A 17,392-nucleotide genomic window follows, 5' to 3' on the forward strand; every position below is an offset into this window, starting at 1 on the left:
CCCGGTTTAGATCCCAAAAGTGCAATTAGCACATGAAATTAGTGCAAGTAGCCCGTTAACGTGGAAGCCAGTGAGCCAGGAAACACCCAAACCTCACTCTATTAAACCATTTTTCACCCTCTCTCTCTTTCGAGTAGATAAGCAAACAATCGAGTAAGAGATACTGATAATCCTCTTCAATGTCGCAGCTCGCTTTGTCCTCTACATCAACGCTTCCCCATTTTAACCGTAAGTTTCCCTCATCCGTATTTCTTACTCTTTCCCCATTTTTAGTACCCCATTTTACTTTTATTTAGCTAATTATTAGGCCTTTAAACCCCAGAATTAAGATTGTGTTGTATAATCGTTTCAACGTGATACTTGTTTTTAGATTTTTTTATAAATGGGGTTTATGTATTTTGATTTAATTGGGAATTTTGAACGGTCTAATTGGGCACCCTTTTAGCATATTTTGCGAGTTATTTGTAGTTTCCAATATATTTTTGACAAATGAAGTATTATTGGAAGATGGGTGAATATGGAAATTACAAATTAAATCTTGTTGTAGAAGATTTATTGAGTAATTCTTTTCTGGATTTTGAAATTTGAATTTGTGGTGTTACATGTAATGTTGTTATCTTAATGAATCAAATTGTCATTTATGTGGGCAATTTGGAGTGATTGTTTATGTTTAATTAATGGGGGGCGAGTTTCGCTGATTCTGATCGGATTGAATTATCTCTATGATATGCTGCATTGCTGCCTTGGTTATTGCTGAAGGGTGTGAAGGAAGTATGTTGAGGTTGTTACCGGATATAGACTATTGTTGGTGTTAGAAAGAACATTGAATTCACAATGCAATAAGAATTGAAGTGAAAAGAGAGGATATGAGCGGGCGAGATTGAGATAAAATGTCGAAATGAATTCACAAGCTTCATTGCTTATCTTACAAGATTTAAGTTTTAGGACACCTGTTTGATTGATTAGGATGAAGATTAGTTGTTTATTGTTCACACTTGCTATCACACATTTCCTTCTTCATGGATATGATGTCTTTCAGGGTGTTGTATATTTATACTCTCTAGTACTAGAACTCTTGGCTTTCCATGCGTTGCCTAACAGAGGGGTGGCGTGATCATGGGGAGAACCTGGGATAAAAAGTAAAATACCAATGTTATGCTGCTCTTCAGTACAGGCTGAAGTTAGATTGTTTTGTTAATTGGTTGATCCCATGCTGTCAACTTGTCAAGTTTTGGTTTTGAGAGATCTGAAAAGGACCTTGGAGGTTTGACCTTAGTGCACAATTATGCATGTTTATATTATATTCCTATTATGTGGAGCATATTTTGTCCATTTCATTTATTTTCCTTTCTGTTAAATTTTTGTTTGTTTACTATTACAGGAACTGTAAAGAGACTAAATAAAGTATTTCCCATATTTACGGGGCGATATGCAATCAAATATTCACTATATGGGAAGTTTCAAAGGAAAGGATTCTCCACCGTTGCTTCAGCTAATACAGGGATTAATGGGGGTGTTGCTGAAGTATCCGAAAGGGAGCAGGATTTAAAGCATTATATATGGCCAGACAAGAAGGTTTCAATTTATTTAATCCATGCAATGAACGTCCATTTTATCCAAGAGTCACATCTTATTGTGCCTGACTTATTGTCATCCATGTTGATATTGCTTTCAGTGATTTGGATTTGGGGATTTGGTAGATTGAAACAGTTAGCGGTCACTACAACTGAAGTTTGCCTGAGTGGCCTGACATTATGTAAAAATGTTATTTGTTGCTTTAATAATCATGATTGAGCCTTTCATTTAATTGCATGAAGGGCCATAAATTGGTTTCATTACCATGACCTTTCACAGAGTGTATGGGTGGGGAGTGGGGACCCTGCTTGGTTGGTCTGCCTTGAAAATAATGATATCATGTTTGATGCATAATGGTTTACCATTGCTTAATTAGTAGTTCTCAGCTTCTCAGTTCTCAGTATTAATTGACAGGCATTAACTTCTCGAAAATATCACTCTATTGGCAGTGTTAAAAGATAGATCTTATATCATTCTTAGCATTGTAACTGGATTAATAAATAGGAGCCACCTGTTGTTAATGTTTATGAAAACATGCGTAAACTTGAAGCAGTTCCCTATGCTTTGCGGGGTCCATATGCTTTGTAGATCATCTGTTTCAGTTTTTTTAGATGTCTTATTCATTCTTAATCTCTTCTGTCATTAATTTATCTATTGATGTATCAAGCAAGTGCTAGCTGCTTGTGTTGTTTTTCGTATTTGGTATGTCTAGTTTGTGTGTTGTGTGAGTGCACCTTAGGATTCATTTCTTTCTGTATATAGCATTTCAAGTTTTAGTAGAAACCATGTGTGATCCTCTCTTCCCTTTTTTCTTTGGTTTGAACAGAGGCCTAGGGTATGCATAGTAGGCGGCGGATTTGGGGGCTTATATACAGCTTTAAGACTGGAGTCTCTTATATGGCCTGATGGCAAGAAACCTCAAGTAAGTTATCGTTGGTTTCATCTTGCATTAATATTCTTTTCTGGCTGGTTATTGTAGGATGTTATGTTAAATTGCTGCAGCCTGCACGCAACTAGTTTTGAACAGATTATTTTTGTTCCATAACTTTGTCATGTTTCCTATGATTGGGATATGTTCCGAACTGACTATGTGAAATATTTGTCATCACCATTGGTGTGAAGTTGGATATCAGTCATATCACAATGTTAACCGAAGATATATTCCCTTTGTCATGTATTTAAGTTACTACTTTTGCACAAAGATTTGGTAGTGTGACAAAGTAGAGGGGAAAAGGTGGTGGGTAGATGGGTGTGGACCCTCACTTTAGAGAAAAGGTAGTGATTACTTAAAATAGATGTAACCCACCTTGAAAGACGTTAGCTTGATTTTGGATCCAGGGAGTATATTTTCCTGTGGAGTAAGGTGCTTTATTTTTCAATATTCATTACCATAGGGGTGCAATTTGAATTTATTGTTGCCTTAGACAGTAATGAGCAGATCTGAAGCCACTGAGTCCAGTCCTTTTAATTTGTTGATGGAAAAGGAAGGGGAAATTTGATTGTTTAATTTGCTATGACTTGTAAGTGAAATGTTTGAAGGTGGCCATCACTAAATTATGATGGCATGAGCTGTGAATTGAGCAATTCTTATTTATCCCTAATATCACGTGTGCTACTCTTAATACTGTTCGATTCTTTCATGTGGGACCAGGTAACTCTCATTGATCAGTCTGATCGTTTTGTTTTCAAGCCAATGCTTTATGAACTTTTATCTGGAGGTTTGTTTTACTTCTTGAGAACTTATCTGATGAACGTTTTTCCTTAGTATTCATCCTTACATTATCAACTCCTTGTTAGTTTATATTGTTAACCGTTAAAGGGATTTAATTGCAGAAGTGGATGAATGGGAAATAGCTCCCCGATTTTCAGAATTGCTGGCAAATACTGAGGTTCAATTTATACAGGACAGAGTGAAACTCCTCCATCCCTATGATATGCCCACAAGCGGTGGTCAAAGGAACCCTTGTGCTGGAAGTGTGCAACTTGAAAGTGACCTTCTTATAGAATATGACTGGTATTAGTTTTGTCTTTGGTAATATCTTCAGTCTTCAGTCTTCAGTATGTTCTGCATTTGTATCTTGCATACTTGCTTTTGGTATCTAGTACTGCAGTAAGAGACTTATTTTATGTATGGTACATCTATGGGGTTCTCTCTATGCTAATATGCTATTGAGCTATGTGGATTTGCACTTGATCTCTTATAACTTAAGTTATTATGTTTCATGATATTATGTTTCACTTTTGAAGTCAATTGTTGATTGTTAATTTGTTACCAATTATTGTCTTTTCCATGTGTGTCTAACATCAAGGAGATGCTATTTTTCTTGGCAATATTTCTTGTATGATATGGCAAAATGATGTTAAGCTGTGATTGTATGTGGTTGCTTAAATCTAGTTGCTACTGCTCAGGCTGATTACTTGTTTGTTTGCTTGGACAGCCAGGTTGGTTCTTGCTTTGGGGGCTGAACCAAAGCTTGACATGGTACCAGGGGCTGTAGAATATGCTCTGCCATTTTCCACTTTTGAGGATGCATGTGTAAGTATTTGAGGTATTAAATTAATTGCTTTATTTGTTGGGTATTTGTACTTACCTTGATGCTGGCGTGGGACATTACCCATTATATATTTGTCTCTGAGTATATGACTACTTACAGTGGGTTGGGTTGACTGTGAGGAAAGGAAACCACGAAATTCCAGTTACTATTGATACTTTAATTCAGCTGAATTTACAATGGAGAGGAAAATGTTTATAAATTACTCTGTGGATCCTCTTGTTACATCAGAAGCTGTAATTGAACAAGAAACTGCCTAACATTGGAATGATGGAATCTAGAGCAGCATGATGATGGTAATAATTCATGTAGAGTAAAGCCTTAAACCCTGAAGTATAAAAATAATAATTGGATGGCAACAACTGTTGTAGTGAAATATGGTGCTTTGCATCCCTAGTCACTTTTAATGGAGAGAATTCTGTCTGCGATCTAAAATAAAGTATACGTATAGCAACTCTACCTCTTTGTTTGTATTTTGTAAGGGAACCGTGCTATGTGGCAGAAATTCTTAAAGAGGTGACATTTTTTTTCCCTCAACAATCTATGGACTATGGAGTAGCTTTTCCCTCCTATTCTATATGTCGTAGAGCTTACATAGAGCAAGTCTCTACAGCTTAAACTATCAACTTAGATTAAAAGTACTCACTTGCTGGAGGGAGTGCAATAAAGAACCTGAGATTCAATTGTGTTATCAATGGGTTGGTGTTTGGTGTGAGGATGATAACAAGTTTTGTCTATCTCAGCCAAAGAGTCAAGGCAGTCATTTTATAGCCCGAGATAGTATAAAACTGTAGGATTAACAACTTAGCTATACTTCGTACCCTTGTATATTATTTGGCATGTATAGCTGTTTACCATTTGGTCTAATAAGATATTTTTTTACTCTCTGGCTTGATAATATTTGATGTTAATTACGTGATCATCATTCATCTTTACAGAAAGTTAACGATAAATTGAAAGCGTTGGAGAGGAAGTATTTTGGCGAGGGATGCCCAATCCGGGTGGTAGTTGTTGGGTGTGGTTACTCTGGAGTGGAATTAGCTGCAACAGTATCGGAAAGACTGAAGGATAAAGGAATTGTGCAAGCAATTAATGTAAATAACACAATCTGTCCATCTGCCCCACCTGGTAACCGAGAAGCTGCCTTAAAAGTAATATTTCTATCGAAAACTTCATGTTTTTACGATTTGATGCTATTGTGTTGAAGTGAGGTGTCTAGATGCATTATTTTATACTTCCTCCGTTTCTTTTTACTTGCAACACACCTTTTAGGCATGCAGTTTTAGGAGATGATTAGTGAAGGTAAACGAGCGATTTTATCAATATAATTTTAACACGAGGATCAAAGTAGGGTTAGGTATCACATGTAAAAATTATTTTGAATAATTTGTCCGTTTACATTATTTAAACTTCGACCTCAAAACACGTGCCACAAGGCTGTGTTGCAAGTAAATAGAAACGGAGGAAGTATTATTTTATTGGCTTCCTATGTTTGATAGAATACTTCCTGTTATGCAAATCCTGATTTATTTGGTGACATCTATAGGTGCTCTCAGACAGAAATGTTCAGCTCTTCTTAGGGTATTTTGTTAATGCTGTAAAAAGAGCTGCTGATGTTGAGGTACTGAACCAGTTGACAGACGGGGAAAATAATGGCATGCAGCAAGAGTCTAAAGAACTTGTTGTGGAAATTCAACCTGCCGAAAGGGGCCTGCAAGGGCAAAACCTGGAAGCAGATTTAGTTCTGTGGACTGTTGGCAATAAGCCTCGCCTTCCTCAGTTGGAGCCCTCTGATAAGCCCCACATGCTTCCTCTTAATGGCATAGGACAAGCAGAAACTGATGAAACTCTTCGGGTAAAGGGTAATCCACGTATATTCGCATTAGGTGACTCCTCTGCTTTGAGAGACTCCAGTGGAAAGCCTCTTCCTCCTACTGCACAGGTGTAATAGCCTGCAATTTTTTTGTTTTTTCTCTATAAACTTTTGCTGCATCAGTTTCTGTTTTGGACACCATAATATTTCTTCCATCTTTAATTGTGGCATTTTCCTTGCTGTCATATCTCGCAGGTAGCTTTCCAGCAAGCAGATTTTACTGGCTGGAATATATGGGCTGCAATCAATGATCGTCCTCTTCTACCTTTCAGGTTGGATTTTCAATTCTTTTTATCGTATGCTTGTATGATTGAGTAATTTGGATTGGCTTCTGGGACCAGGCCTCAGCTTATTCAAGAAACATTTCCTGCCAAAATATGTTACTTCCTCGGTCCCCAAATTAAATTCCCATTTGCCTTTTGCACAAGTTTTTAGGAAGGTGAATAGAGTAGTAAGATAGTGGAGGCCGGTTAATTAAATGTGAATAAAAAGAAAGGTGTTGGGGTTTGGTTGATAAGAAGTGTATGAAAGTCTAACTGGCTTCTACAAGAGGGGGGTTGAATTGTAGAATAGGTGAAGTTTAAAACTTTTTGCGGAATTTAACTAATAAGAACAGTAAAGAGAGATGATATGGGCTTTTGCAAATTTCCACTATGTAATTAAACTCTTTACACGTGAAGATTAAAACCCGTAACAAGTTCCACAAGTTGGAACTTGTTCCCAACTCTCACGGAAGACTTCGACTATGAAGTTTCCTTAACCTCACCGTTACAAAATTCACTATCCCAAACCCAAGTACTTGATTACAAATTGTAATTACAAATACCTAGTACACTCAAGAATACAAAAACTCTCTTACGTTATTTTGTTTACCGGAAATATTGAAGCTCAAGTGGTGTATTTTGCAATGAATAGCTTCGTGGTTTATATAGAGAAATTTGATCCTCAACTTTCACACTGTCCACTAGCATGTCAACCCCCACTAACTAGTAATGGAGAAACGTGACAGTGGACTAGGTAATGGAAGTTTCTCAAACTTCTCCTCAACCCACGTAATAATCAGTTTTGCTAAAATATAGTTCTTGGAAAAACAATTTACTGAGATATTCATGCAACAAGAAGCGTTATCTTTGACTTCTTCAAATTAGGCTGTTTTAAAAGATTTTCTTAAAAAGATTATTTTGAAAAAGATATTTAAAATATTTATTTATTTAAAAACAAATAGGATAATAAACTTAAGTTAATTATCTTTATTCGAAATTTTTATTTAGATAATATTAATTTGAAAATATCTTTTCCAAAAATAAATCTATCTATTTGAAAACAATTTTATCATCAACCTTTTAAAACAATTTTATTCCAGTAACATTATTTATAACGTAAGTCATCGAGTTCCTAACTGACGTATATTTTGAGTGCTTACATTTCATAACTAGATCGTAAGATTTTGCATGAGGCCTTTTGATGCTACTCCGCATCCTTTGTATCAAGTTCCTACTCCGGAACAAACTTTGCTTGAACCCTTTATTCACCAAAGACTTAAAACGCTCATTAGTCAAGTTTGTCAGTTTGTCCATCAAAACCAAAAGGGTCAACAAATTCCCCCTTTTTGATGATGACAAACACTGACAAACTTAGGCAAATAAAAATCGTCCAGGCATGCAATAATGAAAACTTAAAAACATAAAAACACTTAAACAACTTAAACGTTATTAACTGAAAAAAAAACTTATTAACTTTAATTAGACTTTGTACACTCATTTTAAGCCTCTTGTCTGTTCAGTACTCTCAGGAGTTTTCTGCTATGATGGCTGAAGATCTAACTTAATCTTCTGATATTTAAATCTATTTTGGCAACTTAAGTTTAGGACCTATTGTAGTCGGAAATCCCAACCTTCAGGTTCATTTTAATGCTCACCAGGCCACGGCTGTGCATAACAGGTTCACTTAAGGCATTTTTCTCTGGCCATAGAGCCACTAGTAGGAAGTTTTTTTTTTTTCATCCAGGTCTACCGATTTGTTCCCTCCCCCCCAAATAATGTTGACTCACCCTAAATACTTTTCTAGTGTGTTGTGCATAGTACGAACAATAATGATAATGTGAATCATGTTGACTTGTACTCTTTGGTGTTGCAGGTTTCAGAACTTGGGAGAGATGATGACTCTAGGGAGATATGATGCTGCTGTTACTCCAAGTTTCATTGATGGATTAACCTTGGAAGGACCTGTTGGCCATGCAGGTAAAATTCTACTTCTTCAGCCCTTTCAAGATACCTATCCTGTCCTATTTGGTCAAACCATGATTTTTTTGTTATCTTGCTGCAGCGAGGAAACTGGCGTACCTCATCAGGTTACCAACTGATCAGCACAAGATTAAAGTTGGATTAAGCTGGTTCACGAAGGAGGCTATTGATTCCGTGGCAACTCTGCAAACTACCTTAACCAAAGTCCTTTCGGGCTCATCATAGTATTTTGCAAGTCTTGTATTATTAAAAGTTTTCCACAGGTGAGATAACTAGTCAGATTTTAACATGTACTGGAAGTAAACTATTTGTCGCACTTGCTGCAATTTACTATGATACTCGTACAAGCTTACAAGCATCTCTGCTCTCCAGTCTATCTCCACAACCCGTCTTTGGTGAATCTCGAGTCCCAGATGAGAGAATAAAGGTAAGTTGGAATCAGGGTTGAGTGTTGCCTTTGTTTAAACTAAGATTGTATCCTTAATACTCTTTGCAAATTACTCTGTATATGCTGTATGAATGCCATCATCAATTTAGTAAAAACAAATTTACTTTGAGCATTGAATTGAACACATATCCTCTCTAACAGGTCTTAGGTGTAATAAATTTACAAAAATTATTGTTTGACATTAGAAGTTATAAAGTCGCCGTAGTCTCATTTTGTAAGTGCCACTCGTGTTAGATTTACTTAATTTTTTCAAAGGTCTTAATATTACTTCTGATAGAGTATAAAACATAATTCGGGCCTCAACCATTAGCTTAAGCTTTTGGTTGAGCCCCAAGATTATGTTTTATACTCTCACGCCCCCTCACACGAGAGGTCGTTGGGCTTAAAGTGTGGATGTAGCATGGGTCTTCCTCATACCCAACGTTTAATATTCCACTTAAAGTTGGAGGTGGATGGTATCATATCCAGTGCTCTGATACCATGTTAAAGTATCAAATCAACCAAAAGCTTAAACTGATGGTTGAGGTCCGAGATTATACTTCAATGTATAATTAATTAATAATGACATGATTTGTTCAATACGATCATTTTCCAAATAGAATTTTTTTTTTAATTATCTTACTAAATTGAAAGGAATATATAATACTCCGTAGTACTTTATATACTTTTGACTGCAAAACCCGTTCCAGAACTTTGGTTAAAATTTTTAAGATTCCAGATTTGAAGATAATGATATTCCAAAGATTAATGTTCTGCTGAAGGAACGTTTGATTATAATCAGAATTCTGCTGACACAATGTTACGAGAAGATTCTAATTTTTTATTATTATTTTTTTTTAATTATTTTTTTTTTTTTGTTTTCTCCTTAAATTGAACTATCATAGGCTTTTAATATTGAAATCTGGCTTATTATTTTGTTAGCACATGTAATATCAGAGTTAGATATTGAAACATATACCAAACTCAAAAATTTATCTTAAATTATGGCATAATAATATCAAAATATATTCTAATGTCTTTACTTCTTTATACTATTAATCTTTCAAGCTAGATTTCTTAGTAATACTGTATATTTTAAGGGATAAAATTCTGGTTTTGTACTTAATTGAACTATCATACGTTTTCAATTTTAAATCTGGCTAATCGTACATAATTGGCTGATTTGCCACCATTGCCTGGTGGCATCGATTGCAAGAATGAAGTAGGAAACTATCTTATTAATCATCCTCAAGGTTCATTGAGTGATGAACGTTGTTCGTTACTCGAAAACAACCCAAGCCCCCTAATCAAGAGCATTTACAACCAAGCATGTTCCGGTGGTGCCGCACCCACTCCTAGTGCCTTATAAATATTTTTAGTATTTAATAGTGTTGCGGTAGTTTTATTCCGAGTAGTATTTTTTATAATGCGTCATTAGGAACTTTAGATTGAAATAAATGTGATAATCACATATTTAAATATGTACTGGTTAGCAGTAGTTTAATTTTGATATCATCATTATTAATAAAGTTTATTTAGTTATTTCTTCGTATTGTTATTTTAGCTTATTAGCCTTTGCAATATTGTTTGTTTTTCCCTTGTGATCTGATCTTTTACGCGATATGTTTTTGTTATAACTTATTTGCTGGTGTCTGGTTATGGAAGCAAGCCACTAGCCTATACTCAGACCAATAGATTAATCCAGTATTCCAGTTATATTAAATACACTAAAAAAAAAAATCGATCAAATGCTGTACAATTACTCCGTATTTAATTACTTCATTAAAAAAAATAAATTTACTCTATACTTGCTACCTTAACCAACAAATTTTACCATTTAATTATTTGCAACAGAAAAAATAAATTAAATAAATAGAAATCTTAATTGTTCGACACGGTTCAAGCTTACTGATAAGAGAAGTGGATGAATGATATCAAAAGTCAAAATTTTATTATACAACTAGAACAACTAAGAAAGTGATAGTATTTTGTTAGAACCTGTCTTTACATTATTATTTGCATCAAACAAGGTATTGATGACACTCAATGAATTTTAAAACATTATAAGAAGCGAAAACCCGAGTTAAGATTAACTTTTTCTTTGTCATGTTATGGTTTTCAAAAAAGACATTTAGCCAATATCATTTTCTCTTACTCGTATTATTATACGGAGTTTATATACTTATTAGTATAAAGTACTTCAGAAAAAAATTATATACTTTGTATATACAACCATTATAATCTTTGTTTTATAACAATTCAACTGTAAGTCATATAAATTTGACCATTATAATCTTTGTTTTCTAACAATTCAACGGTAAGTCGTATAAATTTGACCATCAAATATCGAAGTAGACTATTACATACTATGATTATGATTGCACACTAAATGAGAAGTCAAGAGGACACTTAAGATATTACTTTGATCTGTACGTAGTATGATCAATTTTTAGTTTTTTAAAAATGGATATATAACTACTATTCTTTGTGTTGATTTGTGTGTGTGTGTTTTTTTTTAGGCCAAGATTCCAAATCGTATAGTTTTGTTGAAGTTTGATAATAATCAGAAGTCTAAGGACACAATAAGATCTCTGGCTTTTTTATGATAAAAAAAAGAATATTCTTATGTATTTATATTATTATATCTTATAAAAGCTTATATCTTAATTAAAAGTAATATTTTATAAGGGATACAAATTCTAGATTTTTTTTTGACACGAACTATAATCTAGATATTACCATTATATAGTTTTAATAAAACTTATAATTAAACGCTTGTATAGTTGTATAGTAATATGAGAGTTAGAGTTTGAATCAAATACCAACTCTTCAAAATTTTTCTCACAATATTATCGCCTAATAATATCAATTCCTAGAGAGTCTAAATTTATGTAACCAGTCCTCAAAAAAAAACTATATAAACCCCCTTATTGGCCTTATACCTCAGCTTCAAAAATTACACAAGTCAACCTTCATACATCATACCATTTATTGAGAAAACAAAACCAAAACAATAAACCCTACAAAAATAATGAAGACTGTTATATTCATTGGTTTACTAGCTCTTTTTATAGGAGGATCTTTTGCCCAAGAAGTGCAACCGGATACGTTCCTACACCCTCTTCCTCACCCACACCCACACCCGCACCCGCACCCGCACCCTCACCTTAAGCCACCTCACCACCGCCCCATATTCCCCGGATGGAAGAGGTCATTGCCACCATTGGCTGATTTGCCACCAATATTCCCACCATTGCCTCCGTTGCCTATTGGCATTGATTGCAAGAATGAAGTAGGAAATTATCTTATCAATAATCAAAAAGGTTCCTTGAGTGATGAATGCTGTTCTTTACTCGAAAACAACCCGAGTCCTTTAGTCAAGAACATTTACAACCAAGCCTGCTCCGGTGGTGCTGCATCCCCTCCTAGTGCTTAAGAAGTTATTTTAGTATGTTACTAGCATTGCAATAGTTTTATTATTGTTATTATTATGATTTTATATTATGCAATAATAGTCATTAGGAACTTTAGATTAAAATAAATGTGGTAATCACATATTTAGATATGTACTGGTAGTTCTCGTGGGTTCATTATTTTTATAGTTTTGATATCATTAATAAAGTTAATTACGGAAATTTAGTTAGTCTTATAGATATACTCGCATTAATTTTGCATATTTCATTCGCAATTTTTATTTTTTTTTCTTACGATCTTTTACGCGAATATCTTTTTTGTTATAAATCATTTGATTGTGTCAGGTTATAGTGTTATACTTATACGTTAATTACAAAAGTGCTTTATAATTTTGGCCTAAAATTGGAGTCTAAATTATGACGAAGTATCTACTACTCTAGCCAATATTCGAACGATCAATATTACGTAAGAAACTACTCTGTTGTTTCTATCTCAAGATTCTCAACGAACCTATTCAACAAATTTACAATTTAAGTCTTTGCAAAAAAAAAAAAAAAAAAAAAACTTGCATACAGATCAGTGTCATAATGCTTTTGCTCCTGATCATGCTATTTCTAATCTCATTAAGCCTTCTCGCGGCTTACACCAGGGCGATCCACTTTCTCCTGCTCTTTTTGTTATTTGTATGAAAGTTTTATCAAAGAAGTTGTTATTACTTAGCAAACAACGAAATTTAGGAATAGGGTTAAAAATTGCCCCAACTGCTCCTCTTATTCCCTGTCTTCTTTTTGCGGATGATAGTTTACTATTTTGTAGAGCAACTGCTACCTCCTGTAATTCCGTACGTACTACTTTATCAGAATTTTGCCTCTCTTTCGGGCCAACTAATAAATTTCCATAAGTCCTCTATTATTTTCTCTAAGTATGTCACTAATCAGTCTAAAGCATCCTTGGCTAGCTATTTTAATATGACCCCAAGATCTTTCTTGAGTCGTTAGTCTTTTTTTAATTCTACTTCCTATACCAAAGTTAATTTTCATCATCTAATCTCTAAAGCTGATCAGAAAATGAATACGTAGTCTTCTAATTTAGTTTCCAAAGCAGGAAGGTTGTTCTTATCCAAAGCCACTTGAAGGCTATCCCGTCTTACGCTATGTCTACAGCTAGGTTACCAGTTTCTGTCACCTCTTCACCGGATAAATTAATAGGGATTTCTTTTGGAAGCAATCCCCAACTAAATAAGGATTACCAATGGTTGCCTGGGATATTTTTCCAGCCTAAAAGTCAGGGTGGTCTTGGGTTACGAAAATCTGATGCTGTCTAAATTAGGGTGGAAGGTCATGTCCGACCCTTCTAATTTATGGGTCCAATCTGTTACTGCTAAATACCTTCGTCATTCCCATTTTCTTACGTATCTCCCTTACTTGATGGACGTACTCTTGGATTTTGAAAAAAATCCTTCAGATTCGTCCCCTCCTAATTAGAGGTCTTTGCTAGAAGGTTGGTAATGGCTCTTCTATCCTCTTTTGGGTTGATATATGGTGTGCTGCTACCAATCTTATTGCTGTGTTAAATTTGGATCTTGAACTAATCCCGATTATTGATATTACTGTGGATATGTTTATTCGAGATGATAATTCTTGGGATGTTCCTCTTCTTCTTTCTGTCCTTCCTAATGATTTAGTTCAAACCATTCGAGGAATCCATCTTCTTTCTTCCCCTATTCCTGATGAACCTTGCTGGGGTCTCTCTAAAGATGGTCAATTGTCTATTAAATCTGCTACATGGTTGGCTCACGACCTCCCTACTTCTTCCCCTAAATGGGAGTTTCACTGGTTATGGAAATTGGATATCCCGCCTAAGATTAAAAAAAATTTGTGGCAACTCTTCCGTAATAGCCTTCCTACTAGACACACTCTTGCCTCTAGAAATATTGATATTCCTTCCCTTTGTGTTTTTTGTAATGCTCACCCTGAGTCTCAACAACATTTATTCCTTTATTGCCCTTTCGCTTCTGCACTATGGTCTTTTCCCTCGGTATGTCACTGGCCTGGATTGGGGCTCTTTGTCCCTCTTCCCAACTCCTAGATTTTTTTTCGTACAATCAAACTTCACCCTTCTCATCTTCTCCCTAAGGTTGCTATCCTTTTTGGAGTATTTGGAAATGTTATAATGCAGTTATCTTTAAGAGCTCATCGCCCAGCATAACTGTTGTCTACATGCATGCTTTCTCTCTTTTTTTAAGGAATGGCAAGCTCGTTCTTTTTTAGACTCTATTTACCAACCCGATAATTTGCCCCACTGCCAACCTCTACATCCGACTTCCACTACCATCTCTTGGTCACCCCCCCCCCCCACCGGTCGGATACTGTAAACTTAATTTTGATGGCTCTGCTACACTTAATTTAGCTTCAGCCGGAGTAGTGCTTAGGGATCATATAGGGAATCATATTGCTAGTCGTTCATTCAACTTGGGTTCTTGTCCAGCTTTCCTTGCTGAAGCTATTGCCCTTCGTAATGGTCTTCTTTTGGCACAAGACCATAACATCTCTCATATTTTCATTGAAAGGAATAATCTAACTGTCATTAATATTTTGCAAGGCCATTTTAACTGTCCTTGGAAGCTTCACCTCCTAATGTCAGATATCAAGACAATTTTGGAATCTTTCCGGGCTTTCAAGTCTCAACATATTTTTAGAGAAGGAAATCGGGCTGCAGACTATGTTGCTTCTCTTGGTTACTCTACTCCGACTCATCAAGATATCGACCATTTTATGGACAACAAGTTTTCTTATTTTTTGCTCTTTGATAAATTAAGTCACGGTCTTGTGAGAAGACGGTCCTAATTTTCCCTGTGTACTTTACTTTCAACAAAAACCAAAAAAAAAAAAAAAACAATTGCGAGATCAAGCGATCAACATAATTATGTTGTTAAAGTATGGAGTGGATGATTTGAATAATACTCGTATCAAAAGTCAATGAGCTAGGGTTAAAGCGAAGTAGATGAAAAGTATCAAAAATCAAAATTAAAAACAATACTTGTAAAAAAAGTAATATTTGTAGTTGTTAGATCCGCCTTTACATTATTTATATCAAACTTAAACGGAGTACTATACATATTTTAAAATCTTAAAATGAATTCGCTATAAAGATTTCTTGGAAAGTTAACACACTTCTCATTCGATGTTGCAAGTTGATTACATGAATTTGCTACCCCGAGTCAAGATGAACTTTCTCTTTATCATAAAACGATTTCGAAGTATAAATTAAAGTACAACTATAGAGCCATTATAATCATTGTAATATACTCCGTATAACAATTGCAAATCATTGGTAAATTTGATTATCAAACATAGAATAAAATAATTTCAATGATACTAAAGATTAAAACATACATTATGCTGATCTGATTACTATGATTTTTAATTACAATTTCTAAATTAAACTTTGGAAGTATATAAATATTTGAGGAACTCCAAATACTCTATACTAGTGTAGTTTTGCTGAAGCAACGTCTGATAATACTCTCTTTTCTTTTTTCTTTTTTTTACTTCTACTCGTAGCTTCTTATACATACCAAGTAAAGAGAGAGACTTAGTGAAAAGTAGGATTCTTTTTCGACTTTTTGGATAGGAAAGAAAAAGTTGTGTAGAGACATTGGTATTATTAAAATAAAATAAAATAAAAAATATTTCGTTTGCATGAATAGTAGACCATGTAGCGGATGATGAGGGGTAAAAGTAAGAATTCATTTACTATAAAAAGAATAAAACAAAAGATTGATGACTATTTTTATAAAAAATCTAATCAAAAAGGTTAAAAAAATAAAAATAAAAAAAAGGGAATAAAAAAGAAATCTACGGACACAATATATAATAAAGATTCTAGATTTTTTTTTCATAGATAAGAAAATATTACTAGTATTATACCTACATTATATGCTTGTGTCAGATACTCAGGTCATATAACAAACATTGTTATAAGTAGGAAATTTTGTCAACAATTACCGATTAAAGTACTTGTAATTTTTTTTTTTAAAAGAACTACCATAAAGTTGTAAAAAGTTTAACAAGCACTACCACTCTAACAATTTCGGTTAGAATCTCCGGCATTTGGGTCTCACATTTTACTGCTTTTTACCTTTATGAGGGTAATTTAGTCAATTTAGATGGTGATTTTATGAGGTAAAGGTAAAAAGTGAAACCTACATGTTAGAGGTAGTGCTAGTTAAACTTTTTACAACTTTGTAGTAGTTCTTTTTAAAAAAAAAATTAATCAGTAGTTGTTTTCAAAACACGTGTTTAATTAGCAGTTCTTGACAAAATTTCCTAAGTATACCATATTCTAGTTAGTTAAAAAAGTGGTTTACTAGTATAATTTACTAGTCAATACTAAAACCAATCGCTTAAGTCAATCAGTTAAAAACAATGATAATATATAAATAAAAAAAAAAAAAAATCGATCAAATACTTAGAAATATAAAAGTTTTAATTGGACACAATTCAAGTTTGTTAATCCATACTCGAAACGAATAGATCAGTGTCACAACTTTTCTTTTTAATTTTTTTAAAATAAGCTAATTGACAAATTTTTTCTCTAGAAATATGCATTCCAAATAACAAAATAATACCCAGGCCAGGTACATGCTCTATAACCCTACCCGAACCAACCCAATATTAACCGATAACTGACTTGACTCAATACTTTTTGATCTAAACTCGGACCTGCATTTGACCTACTAACCCAAAACTAATTTAATTTGACCCAACAACAATCCGAACACTAATTGGCACTTGAACAATTCAGAACTTGAAACCGTTTATTACTCGACACAACCTTTTATTGGCCCAACTCATGGTGACTCGTAAGTTGTAACTCAATCTTTTAGACTCCTTCTTGTTAACTCAACTAGTCATTGACCTTTTTTGTACCCAATTGAACCCAAAACAAGTTCAATCAAAACTAATCTTGAGTTTAATTAATTTGATTATAATAATACAAAATTGTAGACATATTGATACATTAATTTGTTCACATCACACACATGCTGCATTGATACCTCTTGTGAGAAATTATATAGGTTTAATAGATTTCTTTTTTTTTTTTTTTTTGAGGGATATAGGTTTAATAGATTATTCATAATATTAGATTGAATTATGAAAAAGCGTAATTATAAATGTATTTATTAGCGTAATATTTTATAAATACACGTAAAGTACAATATAATTAAGCCAATTATAAGATATTTTCCCGTTTCTATATAGTAGACACTTTTCCTTAATCATGTTTTCAAATGCAAAAGTGCATC

General features: G+C 34.1%; 1 protein-coding gene across 1 annotated transcript; it reads left to right on the forward strand.

Moving 5' to 3' along the window:
• On the forward strand, positions 1 to 8,803 carry LOC110736653 (alternative NAD(P)H-ubiquinone oxidoreductase C1, chloroplastic/mitochondrial-like). Its single transcript, XM_021916935.1, has 11 exons — positions 1 to 228; positions 1,382 to 1,575; positions 2,402 to 2,497; positions 3,227 to 3,293; positions 3,409 to 3,589; positions 4,018 to 4,111; positions 5,066 to 5,278; positions 5,674 to 6,069; positions 6,196 to 6,272; positions 8,137 to 8,240; positions 8,326 to 8,803. Exons 1-11 carry the CDS (start codon positions 180 to 182, stop codon positions 8,466 to 8,468), a joined length of 1,614 nt encoding a protein of 537 aa, XP_021772627.1. The 5' UTR covers positions 1 to 179; the 3' UTR covers positions 8,469 to 8,803.
• The last annotated feature ends 8,589 nt before the right edge of the window (positions 8,804 to 17,392 follow it).

The sequence above is a fragment of the Chenopodium quinoa genome, unplaced genomic scaffold (assembly GCF_001683475.1).
Source record: "Chenopodium quinoa cultivar QQ74 unplaced genomic scaffold, ASM168347v1, whole genome shotgun sequence".
NCBI lineage: Eukaryota > Viridiplantae > Streptophyta > Magnoliopsida > Caryophyllales > Amaranthaceae > Chenopodium > Chenopodium quinoa.